A 15,282-nucleotide genomic window follows, 5' to 3' on the forward strand; every position below is an offset into this window, starting at 1 on the left:
TCCTGCTGTGGGAGCAGCGACGAACCATCACTAATGAACTTTGCAGGAGGTTGCTACACTCGACCTTTCACCTTAACATTCCTCGTTGCAGAAGAGAAGATCAGGGAGGTAAAACATCTGTTCATAAGTTAGTTTGTTGTGCTGTTGACGCTCGCTGATCTCAGACGCTTCGGTTCAACAGAGGCCATCCAAAAGTTTAGGTTTACTTTGATGCTGAAATAGAAGACGATGAATTGCATAAGAAGGATTACAGTTATACTCACTGAAATAACTAGCAAACATTCATGCATTTTGATCAAATGTTAGTGTTAGACCAGACTGTAGTTTCCAGGGTACCAAACTGACTAACTACACAAACATACAAACAACTAAACAATAATCCATCAGTCACCCCAGCCATTTCTTCAGATTGGCTCAAAATACCACCAACAACCATAAATCTGCCCATAAGCCATTTTGTTTAGTGCAGTGTAGACCTATGGCCCAGTTTACCTTAAATGAAGCATTATACTTTTCCTCATGTTGGCAAACCTGAATAAAAAAACATAGAGATCTTCTATTATATGTGGGGGTGTGTTGTGTTGTGCAATCAAACCTCTGTTCTCCTTTTTTTGGACTTTCCAACCAAGTGGGGACGGGGATGTAAAAACCACAAAGTGGGCAGGAGAAGAAAGACTCCAAATACTGGACCCCAGGTTGCAGGAGGAGCAGTGACACTGAGCTGAAGGAAAAGCAAGAGAGAGAAGAGATAAAGGTGCTGGAGCTGAACAGTGGTAGAGAATAAACCATGCTGTGGTATCTGGTGCTGATCTGCACTCTCTGTACAGGAGGACGAACTGTAGCAGGACAAAGAGGTGAGACAAAGTTATATTTCTTTTTTGTTTTTGTTGGTACAATTTTGCTCATGAGGAACTTTACTATCCATCATTCTCTACAAGGCATAAAAAGACAACTGACATTACAACCAGTAGCAGTACCAATAAACAACTTGATTTAAAAAGCATACTGTACATACATGTTGCATTGGACTGTGGCAAAGGGAACCAATAGGGTGAAAATTGATTTCCACTGTAAAAATATATTTATGGATTTTGTTAGAGTTGTTGCTGACAAAAAGTCTTTTTACAGACTGTGACAAATGCAACTGTAGTATCAGTTGCATGTTGTATCTAAATTAAGCTCTAATTTTGTTTAGAAATTATTTGACGTGTGGAGGAAACAGAAAGGTGAAGAAAAACAATCACTGTGAGCTACAGAAAAAAAAACCTGGATCCCATAAAACCTATTATTTTTATTCCCACTATCTTTTCTCCCTGCTGTGGAATTCATTCAGTAAACAGAGTTGCTACTGATGGGAAGAACACATTTCCTGCGCTTCATGCTCAGGACATTTTTGTCCTCCTACAGCTACTCTGAGGGGCGAGCTGGTGGTCAAAGCAGGAGCGTTAGGGCGTCTTTGGGTTAATTAGATGCCTGGCCCTTCAGGACCTGACCGCACCAGAACACTCAGTACCACCTCCTGTTTTATAACATGTTTCATGAATCCATCATCAAAAATGAAGTGAAATAGTTAAAGCAGCTATAATCTAGATTGTTGAAAAAAAAAAACAGTGTATCAAATGAAAAAGTGAGAGGGGGTCACTCTAGTGATAAACTGGTTACCTTTTGGTTCACTCTCAGTGCTTTCATAACATGACCGACATGGATGGATTATGAGAGAACAGGCCCCTGGGCACAGGCTGTTTAGTTCCCGTGAGCATGCAGTTTGAAAAATGTATCCTCCTTTCCAAAAAGTTATTCCATATCTGGAAAATCAATTTTGCAGCTGGAAACAAAACATCTCCAGTGAATGTGTGGGTCATGGACACAAACGAGGCCTGTGACCAGGTCTTAGACTTTGGTTTTATACAGGCAGTGATTCATGTTGTACAGGAGGACATGTGCACCCCCCATAAGTTCATATTTGGTGTTGGATCAAACTTTCAAACTTGGCTAATATACTTACTTAAAACGAGCGCCTCATGGCTTCACTATATGACCTTTACTTGCTTCATGGCTCCTGTCTTTATCTGTTTTTGTAATGATGTTGTATATTATCTAGATCATTTCTGTCATTTTTAAATAGTATTCAGATTAAACTGTTTCACTGTTATGTATAAATGTTTTTAACTGAGTAAAACTGTTTTTAAATCTGGGACAAACAACTTTTTCAGTTATTCTAAACCTCAAGTATGCAGACTGGTTTATGTAGGAGGTGAATCAGCTGATTAATATCAGTGTTTAGACATGTACCGTCTAGGTTTTCTACTTGTAATCTAACTGATTGCGGTGGTGTTGTTGTTTTTGAATCCAGATGGAGAAATCATCAGTCAGATTAAAATGACTAACCTTGCCTTGGCTGAGATTAAAGATCTTCTCAAACAACAGGTAAACCAGCATACTGAGCACAACTCGTACATGTCTGTGCACATCATGTGTGTTCACATCTCAACATCTGTGTTTGCAGATAAAGATTTTAAATGCAATGCAATAAAACTCCAGTATTCTACTCATCTCTCAACTTCTGCTTCATTAATCACAAAATTTCAAAAAGTATTTACTCTTTAAAAACACTGTATTTTAGTAGGTATTTACCTAGATGTTAGCGGCTGATTCAGTTTGATATCGAGTTAATATGTTAAAATATAATAATTTTATCAATCTACTGTATCTTCTAGATAAAAGAGATTGTATTCCTGAAGAACACAGTAATGGAGTGTGAAGCATGTGGTGAGTTTACCAGATGAATCCCAATGCACTGCTGTATATATCTGAAAATTCATAATTTCCATTTTGACGTATAGCCCCATTCTTACATTTTGAAAATGAATTTTCCAGTTGTTGTGCCGAACTGTAAGGCCCAGACCTTTTCATACTGTTTTAACGGTTTCTAAATCCTTGCACAGCAGACTTAAAAACCTTTACTATGTAACAAAATCCCATAACACAAAAGAATAAGAGATAATAGATGTTAATTATAAAGGTTAACGGATGACTCACAGTTGATCTCTCTCTCATCAGGGATGGGAGTGATTTATCGGCCTTCCTGTGTGCCCAACCCCTGCCACCCTGGGGTGAGGTGTATGGAAACACCTCAGGGACCAAGGTGTGGACCCTGTCCTGACGGCATGGAGGGAAATGGTACCCACTGCACCGATGTGGACGAGGTATGCAGAGATATGATAAAAATGATACAATATGATACAAAATTACATTATAAGTTATAAATATTAAAATACCATATACAAGATATGAATAAAAACACCACGCTACTAGTACGATACAGGGCAAAATATAATAGTAGATAAGAAAGAGCAGTAAAGGATAAGAGCACTGAGATATAATGAGATTACTATGCTTTATAATATATTGTTATAGTTTAACATGGTTTAACATGATGCATAAAGTCTGAGGATTGTGTACACAAGTACAGACTCTGCTTTACTGATGTCTGTCTGACCCTCCAGTTAGGGTAACGCACCTGTAATGGTGGGAGTGGGAGAGTTATACCCCTTTTCTATTTGTGACCTTCCCACCTGGAACTGAAACAGAGATCTGCTCAGCCAGAATAACTGTGTGAGAGTGCAGACTTTTAATATCAAAATTATTTACTTTTGTCATGAATAATCTTCCAGGGTGGCACAGTGGTGCTGGTTCACATCTCAAACTGGGGCCTCCCTGTGTAGAGTTGCATGTTTGTCCTGTGCCTGTGTGGGTTTCCTCCCACAGCCCAAACATACGCAGGTTGACTGGAAACTCTCAATTGCCCATAGGTGTGAGTGTGAGTGGCTATCTGTCTCGGTGACAGACTGGTGACCTGTCTAAGGTACGATGTCAGCTGGGATTGGCTCAGACCCCCAACAAATAGTGGTATAGATAACGGATGGATGACCTTCCACATCTGCTTAAAACAACCAAACGTAATCAAGTAAACTGGTGTACCAGGTCCTTTGATAATGTCCCGATGTGTTTCTCTGTTATCACCAGTGTACAGTGATGCCGTGTCATATGGGAGTGCGCTGCATCAACACCGCCTCAGGTTTCCGCTGTGGTTCCTGTCCTTCTGGATACACTGGGCCCCAGGTCCAAGGTGTTGGCCTCGCCTATGCCATCGCTAACAAACAGGTTAGCACTGGTGAACATACACAGATCAACATATAACACATACAAAGCAGCTCCTCTAACCACTATATTTATTACTGCTTCGACTGTACTTTTACAACAAAAGAAGATAAAGTAACAAAGGGTAATAAATTGCTGAGTGTGGAGGTTATTTCTGGACTTTAAAAGGCATAATGTATCTGTGATACAATATTCTGAACTCAAGGCTAGTCTTGTCCATTCTGCATCCATCAGCAATAGTACATACAGTCTGTCAGACAGAGGCCACTGGATTGTTTCACCTTCATCCCATTTACAGGATTGTCTTCACTCTGCTGCACTTTATCTTCTTCTGCCTTTTATTCAGCTGTGACATGCAAGCACACTGAAGTTCACTGGCAGTTCTGCTTTATCTGTTAAGGTGTGCAAGGACATCAATGAGTGTGAAGGCCTTAACAATGGAGGATGTGTGGAGAACTCTTTCTGTATGAACACCCCTGTGAGTATAAACACTAGGAATTTACAACAAATCACTGACTGCCCTGCTGCTGGGCTTCCCTATAGCCTATGTATTAAGGGAAAAATGCTTTGAGCACACATAATTTAAGAGTTTTTTAGGATCAAACACATGTTCTCTAAGTGATCATTAACACAAGAATGCTGAAAATACAAATTGGGAACTCTTGCCAAATTGATGGTTTGTTTTCAGTGAAGTATCAGGAGCTATGGTGGTAATAAAAGCATCGCTATCACAGAAACGGCTTTTAATTACTTAAAAGAATTAACACAATCAAAGTTGAGCTCATAATCATTATTACTGCAGCAGCAGTTAGTGGGAGTTTAATGTGAAATTTCTCACACTGTCAGGAGTCTAATTTTAACAGCCAAAGCACATGATGCAGGTGCAAGCTAAGCATTAGAACAAACTAAAAGACCAGACTGAAATGATCTACACAAAGGAGATCTAACCAGACACTGGTGGCACCAATCAGAATGCTGGTGAGGACGGGCATGGGGAAGCTACTGGGACTGCTAATGCAGGAGCTGTTACACTGATGCATGTTGTCTTTGGTTACCCAAGCTGACATGTCTCTCCATGAAACCACTTTTGGACTGACAGCCAAAGAGGTTCTGTCACAACTGTCAGCTTCTGCATTACATGTGTTAAAAACGCTGACCCAAATCTTCAAACAACCACAACTTTTTTACAGCATCTGATATAAAGCAGGACTCAACCACACATGCATGAGATCACTGTGAGAGTGTGAGGAGCTAGTGGACTTGAAACAAAACAGTCTATAATGAAGAAAATATCACCCAGTGCAGTGGTGTGCACATGCTGCAGCAAATGCAAAATAAAATAATCAATAATTCCCCTCAAATGCATTAAAACTAAAATTAATAAGCCTGAATTGAAAATGTAAGGAGTAGAAAGTACAGATGTTTGGGTTAAAATGTCGGGAGTAAAGCTAAAAGGCTGTCAGAAAAATAAATACTCAAGTAGAGTACAGATGCCCAAATGCCTGAAAAATGAACTTCAGTAACAAAGTATTTGTACTTCATTACCTCCCGCCTCTGCTGCTCAGTGCTGCCTGCGGAAGTTACATAACAGCAACATTAATGCAGGAACACAGACTGATGCTGATGGAGTTAATACTTCTGTGTGCCACCAGGGCTCATTCAGGTGTGGTCCCTGTAAAACAGGCTACGTTGGTGATCAGCGACGTGGCTGTCACCCCGAGAGAGCCTGTGGGAATGGCCGACCCAACCCCTGCCATGCCAGCGCCTCGTGCATCGTGCATCGAGAGGGGACAATCGAGTGTCAGGTGAACACATCAAATCTTCAGAGTTCTTGTCCTTGGATCAAATTTGTCAGAGCAAAAGTGGGAAGTTTCAGATTTTCACTTGACTGTAAACTGTTCAGATGAGACAGTCAGGTAGAGCTTTAAATATAACAGTAGCTGAGGCTTTATAAAACTGCTAAACATATCAGGAAGCTGTTTAAACATATGAAATATGTTTAACTCTTTGAAATATATACAGCAGCTCTGAGCACTGTGAAATCACATCACTGTTTACTACCAGGAAATATGTGATGTACTGTTTACATTCTCAGTTTGCACATGCATAATTGCACATTGACTGTTGACTGCTGCACATGCTGCATACATTTTCTGTTATATTCTTTTATTATATTGCTGCATTTGTTGCTGCTTAAAGTGCCTTAGATTTTGTGTTACTTATACTTTATATTTCATTTATATTTTGTGGCACTCGTGGACGGCAAAGTAAAAAAATTCATTGTACAGGGAAACATGTTTCCTAACTGTGCATATGACAAATAAACACTTTGAACTTGAACTTGTTTGTAAGCTAATCTGATACTGTATGTAGTGCACAACAGGCCAATAAAAACAGTCTGTACAGTTATTAATACATTTCCACCCTCTCAGTGTGGAGTCGGATGGGCTGGCAACGGCTACATCTGTGGTCCTGACATTGACATCGATGGTTTCCCTGATGAGAAACTGAACTGTCCTGAGAGGAACTGTAACAAGGTGAGTCTACTTCATGTCCGTAATATACAAATATAGCAAGTGCAAATCAAACAATTTTGTTTTCTGCTTACATAAAACAACATATTCATAGGTCTTATGTAGATGCTTACAACAATATGACCATCATGGACCACCAAAATTCTAAACTATCCTAATGTAGTTTTAGCAGCTCTTAGACTGAACCATGCTCCTCATGGTAGAAGAAACTGATCCATAACACTTTATATTAAAACTATACCAGTGCAATAAACAGTTTTGCTTTAATTAATAATTTTCTTGTCAGGATAATTGTCTCACTGTGCCCAACTCTGGTCAAGAAGATGCCGACAGGGATGGAATTGGAGACGCCTGTGATGACGATGCAGATGGGGATGGGATTCCCAACACACAGGTTCAAGCGTAACGGCAAAAACTGGAAAATGGAAAATGATTTCAAAGAAATAAAACTAACGAAAAAAGCCTGTGTACATATAAAATTGTCACTTTACTTACATAAACTGAAACATCTTCTTTTCAGGACAACTGCATACTGGTTCCCAACGTGGACCAGAGGAACATCGATGAGGACGACTTTGGAGACGCCTGTGACAACTGCCGCGCTGTCAAGAACAACGATCAAAAAGACACTGATGTGGATAGATATGGTGATGAATGTGATGAAGATATCGATGCGGATGGTCGGTATTCTACATAATGTCTATTTAACTGTGATGAACAACATGTGACAGCTAAGAAGTTTCACATTGGCTTAAAATTGACAACACTGATAAAAGAGAAGGCATTAATGTGACTTTTGATTGAGTTCTTAAATATCTTAAAAGCTCTGAATTAAATTATGGATACACACTGAAAAAAAAGGTTTTGGCATTTTAAAAACCAGTTGCTTGGACATTCACTAGTGATGCTCACTTAAATCTCAGGAATCCCCAATCACCTGGATAACTGCAAGAGGGTTCCCAACGCTGACCAGAAAGATCGAGATGGAGACAAAGTGGGAGACGCCTGTGACAGCTGTCCTTATGTTCCAAACCCTGACCAGGTCAGAGGTCTTTATTTCATTATTTTTGTGGTTATAAACTACTCATCAACACAGGTCACGAGCTCAGCAGACAGAATATAAAAAAATTAAAAATAGTGCACATATGATGCGGAACGTAATGTGGAAAATTATAAACTGATTTTGCAGATTTAGGAAGTTTAATATAAGCAAAGAGTCTGTACAAAAATTATAATACACTATATATACACACCAAAAGTGAATTTGACCAGTGACATCTGCACAAACTTTTCAAACAAGACAGCAGTGAAACAATGATTTTCAGTCTGGTACTAAGTTAAAAACTGTTTCCCAGACTTCCCAAATACACTGGTAAAGCTGCTGGTGGAAAAGCATTAGAACACTGTGACTTTCAGGAAAATGAATAAATAATGCTGAAAAGGTTCAAGCTGCTTCATGCGCATGTCATGTTAATAACTGATGTCATTTCTCAGATGGATGTGGACAATGATTTGATCGGAGACCCCTGCGACACCAATAAGGACAGGTATCATCTGACCACTTTGACCACATCACACATATTCATCCTTTTATCTATGCAATTATCACACTGAGAAAATGCGCACATATTCAAACAGCGATGGTGATGGTCACCAAGACTCCCGAGACAACTGCCCGGCCGTGATCAACAGCTCTCAGCTCGACACTGACAAAGACGGCAAAGGAGACGAGTGTGATGATGATGATGACAACGACGGAATTCCTGACACGCTGCCCCCTGGATCTGATCCCCAACCCTCTGCAGGAGGACTTTGATGGTAGGCATTGTTCTGGATGTATTAAAGTTCTATATTTCTTTTTTGTGTACCAAATAAATCTGTTGGTGTGTCCTCCCAGGTGATGGCGTAGGTAATGTATGCGAGAAGGATTTTGACAATGACACTGTGATCGACACCATCGATGTTTGTCCAGAAAATGCTGAGGTCACCCTCACCGACTTCAGGGAGTACCAGACTGTTGTTTTAGATCCAGAGGGAGATGCACAGATCGACCCCAACTGGGTGGTGCTGAACCAGGTCAAGGGACTTGTTTGTTCCTGTTTTGTTGTTGTATTTTTTGTGTCCCAAAAATAAACTACTGTATTTCTTGGTCTGATTACATTTTTCTTTTGTTTATATGCAGGGAAGAGAGATTGTCCAGACAATGAACAGCGATCCTGGGTTGGCAGTTGGTAAGACCATTATTCAGTGGCTACAATTTAAAGGAACAGTTCTGACATTTTTGGGAAACATGTTTATCAGAATTCTCATCTTTTGAAATCAGTAAAAAAAAAAAAAAGTGTATTTGATATAGAATAGACGTAATCATCTTTTAACCTTTTCGCTTACCTACCCAACTCCAACCAACTCATCAGATCATGAGGCAAATTAGATCAAAGTTTGCATAAATCTAGAGACATTTCTAATCTTTCAACACATCCATTGACACATCTTGTTCCACAGGTTACACTGCTTTCAGTGGCGTGGATTTTGAAGGGACGTTTCATGTAAACACAGTAACGGATGACGACTATGCAGGATTTATCTTTGGCTATCAGGACAGCTCCAGTTTCTATGTGGTGATGTGGAAACAGGTGGAACAGATCTACTGGCAAGCAAACCCGTTCAGAGCCGTGGCAGAACCTGGCATCCAGTTAAAGGTAGAGTACTGCTCCATCAGTATTAAAAAACTATGTAAACTACCTCAATGGTTTTGATGTTTAGCTGGCCCTCTAATCAACTCATTTATGGTTTTGAAAGGCTGTCAAGTCAAACACCGGTCCAGGTGAGAACCTGAGGAACGCCCTGTGGCACACCGGTGACACCAGTGACCAGGTAAAACTTCTGTGGAAAGATGCTCGCAATGTTGGATGGAAGGACAAGACTTCGTACCGCTGGTTCCTCCAGCACCGGCCTGCTGATGGCTACATCAGGTACCAACTGAGTTAAAGAATTATTAAGACATTTTGGAAAATATGCTTAAAGCTCTTTGTGTTATGTCTGGTCCCTGACACGTTTAGCCCAGCTTAGCACAAAGACTGGGAGGTAGCCAGTATACTCTAAAAAGAGAGAAGACATCCTCTGGCTGCTTCTAAACGATCTTGTTTAGAACAACCTATTTATCATAATTACAAATTATGAATCCATTTTTGCTGTGTGATGTTACCTGGTTTTTGTTGGTGCACAGGGTTCGTTTCTATGAAGGCCCTAAGCTGGTGGCAGACACAGGTGTCATAATAGACACCACGATGAGAGGAGGCCGACTAGGAGTCTTCTGCTTTTCCCAGGAAAACATCATCTGGGCCAACCTGCGATATCGCTGCAATGGTGAGTGAATATCTCAGTAACCTTATGATTACTGTAAGTTTCTAAGTACTAAATAGATAAGTGAATTTTAACTGAGTACAAATGTTTTTCACTATTTTTAACAGGTTAATCATGTTTAAGTGATACTACACTGAGTTTTTGTAAAGTTACATAGTTTTAAATATCCAAACTATAAGATGAAAAACTAGCAAGACTGAGGAAGGCGTACAAACATGTCTGCACGTTATTTAACAAGAAACTGACAAAGCATTCTGTTACTTTTGGGGCTGTAAACTTGTCTTTTACTTGCTGGAAAAAATGCAAAGTAGAGGCATGAATGCGGTCATAAATGCCAAAAGTACGTTTCCTGCTTCTTGCTGAGTATTTTTACTAGAACTAACCTGTGCTTGGCTTCATGATTCAGACACACTTCCTGAGGATTTTGACACATACAGAACCGAGCAGGTCCAGCTGGTGGCCTGATGACAGAGGGACCAGAGACGAGCCCAGGGAATCCTAGAAACACTTTCCAATGAAGAACTGTGTCTCAGAAAGAAACACATTAATGTAAATTCAAACATTTAAGGAAGAACCCAAGAGAGGTCTCTGACAGATGGACAGTGCTCTGAACTCCTGACAGACAAAGGGAAACGTCACACCTGTAAAAAGGAGGGAGCCAGTGATATAAAATAACTGTTCAACTGATATTAGTTTTCCGGTAGAATTTCTGTCTGAAATAATACTGCAGCAAAATATTAGCAACCATACTTCTTATAATTTTCAATTTGTAACGTTAACTCTCACTAATAAATGAATGTGGACTCTGGTAACTTTGATGGATTTAAACTGTTGTAGCTGTAACAGTTCACATATTATGGCTACACAGTGTATTGTACATATTCACATATACTTATTCTAGTGTTTAATCAGTGTTAATACAACATTAGCTTATCAACAATTGTGAAATGTTTCATTTTAAAGGTGGATTAAAATCAAATGAAGATAATTTTCTAAACCATCAAATGTTAGTGATATTACAGCTTATTTTGAAAAACATGCCTGGGCATAACATTTTGTTATGTCAAGTGTTGAAGTATCTAGAAAAGCACTCCTATTGTATATTATTCCTACAAGAAACAAGGCCAAACTCTAAGTACCACACATGACTATTTTTCAAACTCAACAGATTTTAGTGGAAATCAACATTCTGAACATTTCACAAGCATGCACATATCCAAAATAATCTTTTAAATTTTGCATTTGGAAATACAGATTACAAAATAGAAACGATAGCAAAGACAATATACAACAGGATTGAAACATCATGCATATCCACAGCACCACGCAGTGATGTTGTAAAATGACACTGGACAGTTTTCTTTTTAATTGGCATTATTCTATTATTCTGCAAATCAAGACCATGTGCAGAGAAAAATCTCTTCCACATTCAATTTAATTGACATTTTCTTTGATCTTATAAACAAATGGTCACATAAAGAGAATCACATGGTAACAAATAAATAACTACAGGTCTTTTACTACGACTTACAAGACAACAGTGATATAATGCTATTCTTACTATTAAGCTTTAAGTGGAACTTAAACTGTGTTTTACTGGAGTCTTTTACACATTTCTATAAAGTGTAGAGTCGTTTAGAAAACCCCACATTATTAAAGGGACATTTTATTCAGAACTAAAACACTGGGACCAAGCAGTAAAGCCAGAGGAGCAACTCTTTCCATTTGTTCCGAGACCAAGAAAAATGTTTGAGTTTCACTCATCTGCTTTTTAAAGTTTGGGACTAAATTTAGCATCAGTGCTTTTAAACACAACATAAATGTAGTGTGTGTTAAAAAAAAAGTGGTGTCCCTGACTAAAACAAGCACATAAGTCAAAACTAAATAGTTTCCCAGATGTAGAAAATATGTTTTCAGGTGATCTCTCCATCTCATGTTTGGAAAATGGACTTCCAATTTCATTTTTAGACTGTAAATCTTTTACATATTTCAATGTTTAGCCTCAGGCTCATCAAATTTTGGGAAATACTACAAAGTCTCAAAATGCTCTGCATATGAGAAGTATCAAAGAAAAGAATGGGTAAAGACATTAAGCCTCAGCTCAGACAAATAAAGGTTACATTTCTTGTCCCCTATTATTTCCCCCTTTAATTTCCTATCTTTAGTCAAAGTTGTACTAGCAGCCTAAATCTGACTCTTCATTCTTACCCGGTTTAACAGCGAAGTGAAAATAGCATCTACAGTTGTCACAATATTTAATTTCTAATTTGAAGAAACAAGACCAGCGTGAGCTTCAATTCAGAAAAATGTAAACATGTCTCAGAGCTCGAAGAACACCATGGTTTACATGGTCTGCTTATTGAAGCTTGAGGGATTCACACTGTTTATAAACAAAATATGCATTTTAGACCTCCGGCTAATTTCCTGGAGAGACCGTGTTGCAGCACCGTACAGTACTCTGGCAGCGGCAGTATACACACTGCTTCACTCCAACTTGATGCAATTCTGAGTGCGTGTGTGTGTGTGTGAGGGGGGGATGACCAACAAGCAAATACAATCTGACACCATTCTTTTCCAATGGGAGAGCACAAGCTACACTGGAGTAAGCCCTTTCTAGTTTTGCATCCCCTAAAATGTTTACAGATAAGAAAAAAAAACCCAGACAAGCCAAAGTATAGTTTACAAAGGAAAATAGAGAAATAATCTTTTCTTTAACATGAAAATATTTCTGGAGTATATATCTGGTGTGAAACAGTCAGCACAGTCCCTGCTCAAGAGCCAGGAAGTCACAAATAAAGTGCAAAGCAACTAGTGGACTAAACATTGCACAATAAACACCCCAAACAAAATGACACTATACCCAGTCCCCAGAACCAGACATGATAGGCAACAAGAAAAACAATCATATCTGATGCCTTAAACCACACAGCACTTCAGCATACATAGATCAGTATCTTGTACAGAACGGGATCATCTCAGTGTGTCTATCGTGTCATGCAGTTGACTGTGTAATGCAAAAGCTTTCAAAAATTCAAGTCCACATAAGCAAAGGATCAGTACACATGCCAATCTTTGCAAGACAGAGCCTACTTCCGATTTCTTAAGGTGGTGCTGATGGAAAGAAGGAAAGAGAGAAAGCACGGATGGACTTCGGGTTCTTTATCTACAAGACTGTTTACATTCGTACTCGAGATGCTACAGTAAAAAGAGAAAGAGTGGAAGAAACAACAGTCTGATTCTTCAGAGGGAAAAGAGACGACTGAAGAAGTGTGGTCCGACTGTGACGGGACCAGAAATGTTTGGCAACAGGCTAAAACTAAGACACTGCCACAGAAAAAATACATTCTTTTATCATTCGTGAAGTAGCATTATACAGAGATGGAGGTAACAGAGTCAATTAACAGGAGTTAACTGTTGCACAGGAGAAACCCATACATGCATCCCTTTAGACTGTATGATAACGTTATGTTACACAAATCAAATCTGCAGAGCTATAGAAGGCCTTCGTTTAGAGGTTCTGACTGTCAGTTTAGTCATGCATTTTGTTTCAGCTATAGCATATATACAAGGTCAGTGTGAATGACCGTCAGCCGGCAGGAAGAAAGGAAAGAAATAACAGGAAAGCTCTGACGTTACTGGAAACGCAACAGTGAAGTTTGGCTCAAACACAATACTTATCTTTTAGGAGTAAAAGCTTTGGAAACATGTAGAGAATGTGTTCTATACATTTGTTTCAGTGACCTAAAGGAAAAATCCAACTTTAGATTCACAAAATCAGCTTCTGATAAAGTAGTGTGCATTTCAGGGCTTTGTTTAGTGGTTTGCCTTTCTCTTATGGGTAACTGGCAGATGGCACGTGTCCAAACATTTTCAGTGACTGCAGTAAAACATTTTGCTGATCTAAATCATCAACAGTTATGTCATGTTTGGCACCAGTTTCTTGAGGACTAGAGTGATTTTGCAGCCATTTTGCACCAATGTTCAACAGTCACATAGGAAGAAGTTCACTGTAGCAGAGGCACAGGTGCAGTATGAATCAAAATAACTGAACAAAAGTAGGCCTTTATCAAGAGAACAAAACTGAGTGTTTTACTAAAAATTAATAAACTAAAGCTGGATTTATGCTTCTTTGTTTAGAAGTTCTTCTGGGAGAAACAATTCTTCTCGTTGATTGTCATAGCACCACTGCAACAGTCAATGCGCGCTCATTATATACTCAGACTGATCAAATCCATATTATTTAATTCTCTAATTTGGAGCTAGAATCAGGAAAGGAGATGCAGCTTAATGTCAAAATACTAATTTGTCAAACGGTTGAAAAGAACCATGGCGAGAATTCAGTGTTTAGTGAACACCATCCTTTACAGTTTTTCCATTAATTTCGTTATAAAGAGCCCTTAAAATCTTGAAAGAACATTCATCTTGTCTGCACAAGCTAATAGCTTACACGCACCATTTACAAAAATCATAGCATTATTATAATACTGAGCCGTAACATCACAATATAAATTTGTCTAGTGGTTTTGAAGGTGATAAGGGGACCATTAAAATGTCTCCAAGTTCTCATCACCATCAACAGTTCTCATTTCTAGTTGTAGCTCACAACTGTAGTTACAAAGCCTTCATCTATATTACACATTACAGAAGAACGAACCCCTAGAACGCTTTTAAAAAAGGTGGATTTTTCCTTTAAGGGTCTTTTTTTTGTCTCTTTTGCATAGGAATCACAGATGTGTTGAAGACAAAACAGTTGATGGAGCAGTACAAAAGACAAACACTTCAACTGAAACAATTTGTACAGCTGTAGAGGTGTGTAGTAAACCAAATGTGATTCCTTTTCGGGATGGGGAGCTTAAGAAGGGTAAATGATTCTTGGCCATCTGTACACAAACATTACAATACTTCACAAAACTCGCAGGGAAACTCTGACAAAAGGCTAAGGCAGACTGAAACCAGAAGTGAATAAATTTTAAAATCTGGATCATTTGTTTAGCACATTTTGGTAAAAATATATTTTCTTTCAGACAAAATTTGTGTAAACATTTTTCAGCTGAGACGGTGGCATATACAATTTTAGACTCTACTACATACCTGGTTGTTTGAAAGACCATTTCAGTTTAGTGAATAGAACAGGACAGAGCTCAGTCCCATGAAAGATTTATAATGTATATCCATATAGTTCTCTCTCTCTCTCTCACTCTCTCACTATATATATCTATATCTA

General features: G+C 38.8%; 1 protein-coding gene across 1 annotated transcript; it reads left to right on the forward strand.

Moving 5' to 3' along the window:
- Positions 1-670: 670 nt before the first annotated feature.
- Positions 671-10,798, forward strand: comp (cartilage oligomeric matrix protein). Its single transcript, XM_020612116.1, is given in 20 exon segments — positions 671-854; positions 2,354-2,427; positions 2,718-2,769; positions 3,061-3,206; positions 4,027-4,164; positions 4,562-4,639; positions 5,814-5,966; positions 6,594-6,698; positions 6,982-7,089; positions 7,216-7,375; positions 7,619-7,737; positions 8,190-8,242; positions 8,334-8,477; positions 8,479-8,513; positions 8,593-8,771; positions 8,878-8,926; positions 9,198-9,394; positions 9,495-9,667; positions 9,922-10,061; positions 10,465-10,798. Coding segments are annotated over 20 exon segments (2,229 nt in total). The 5' UTR covers positions 671-787; the 3' UTR covers positions 10,524-10,798.
- Positions 10,799-15,282: the final 4,484 nt, after the last annotated feature.

Source organism: Monopterus albus, unplaced genomic scaffold, assembly GCF_001952655.1.
Source record: "Monopterus albus unplaced genomic scaffold, M_albus_1.0 scaffold120.1, whole genome shotgun sequence".
In the NCBI taxonomy this organism is placed as follows: domain Eukaryota; kingdom Metazoa; phylum Chordata; class Actinopteri; order Synbranchiformes; family Synbranchidae; genus Monopterus; species Monopterus albus.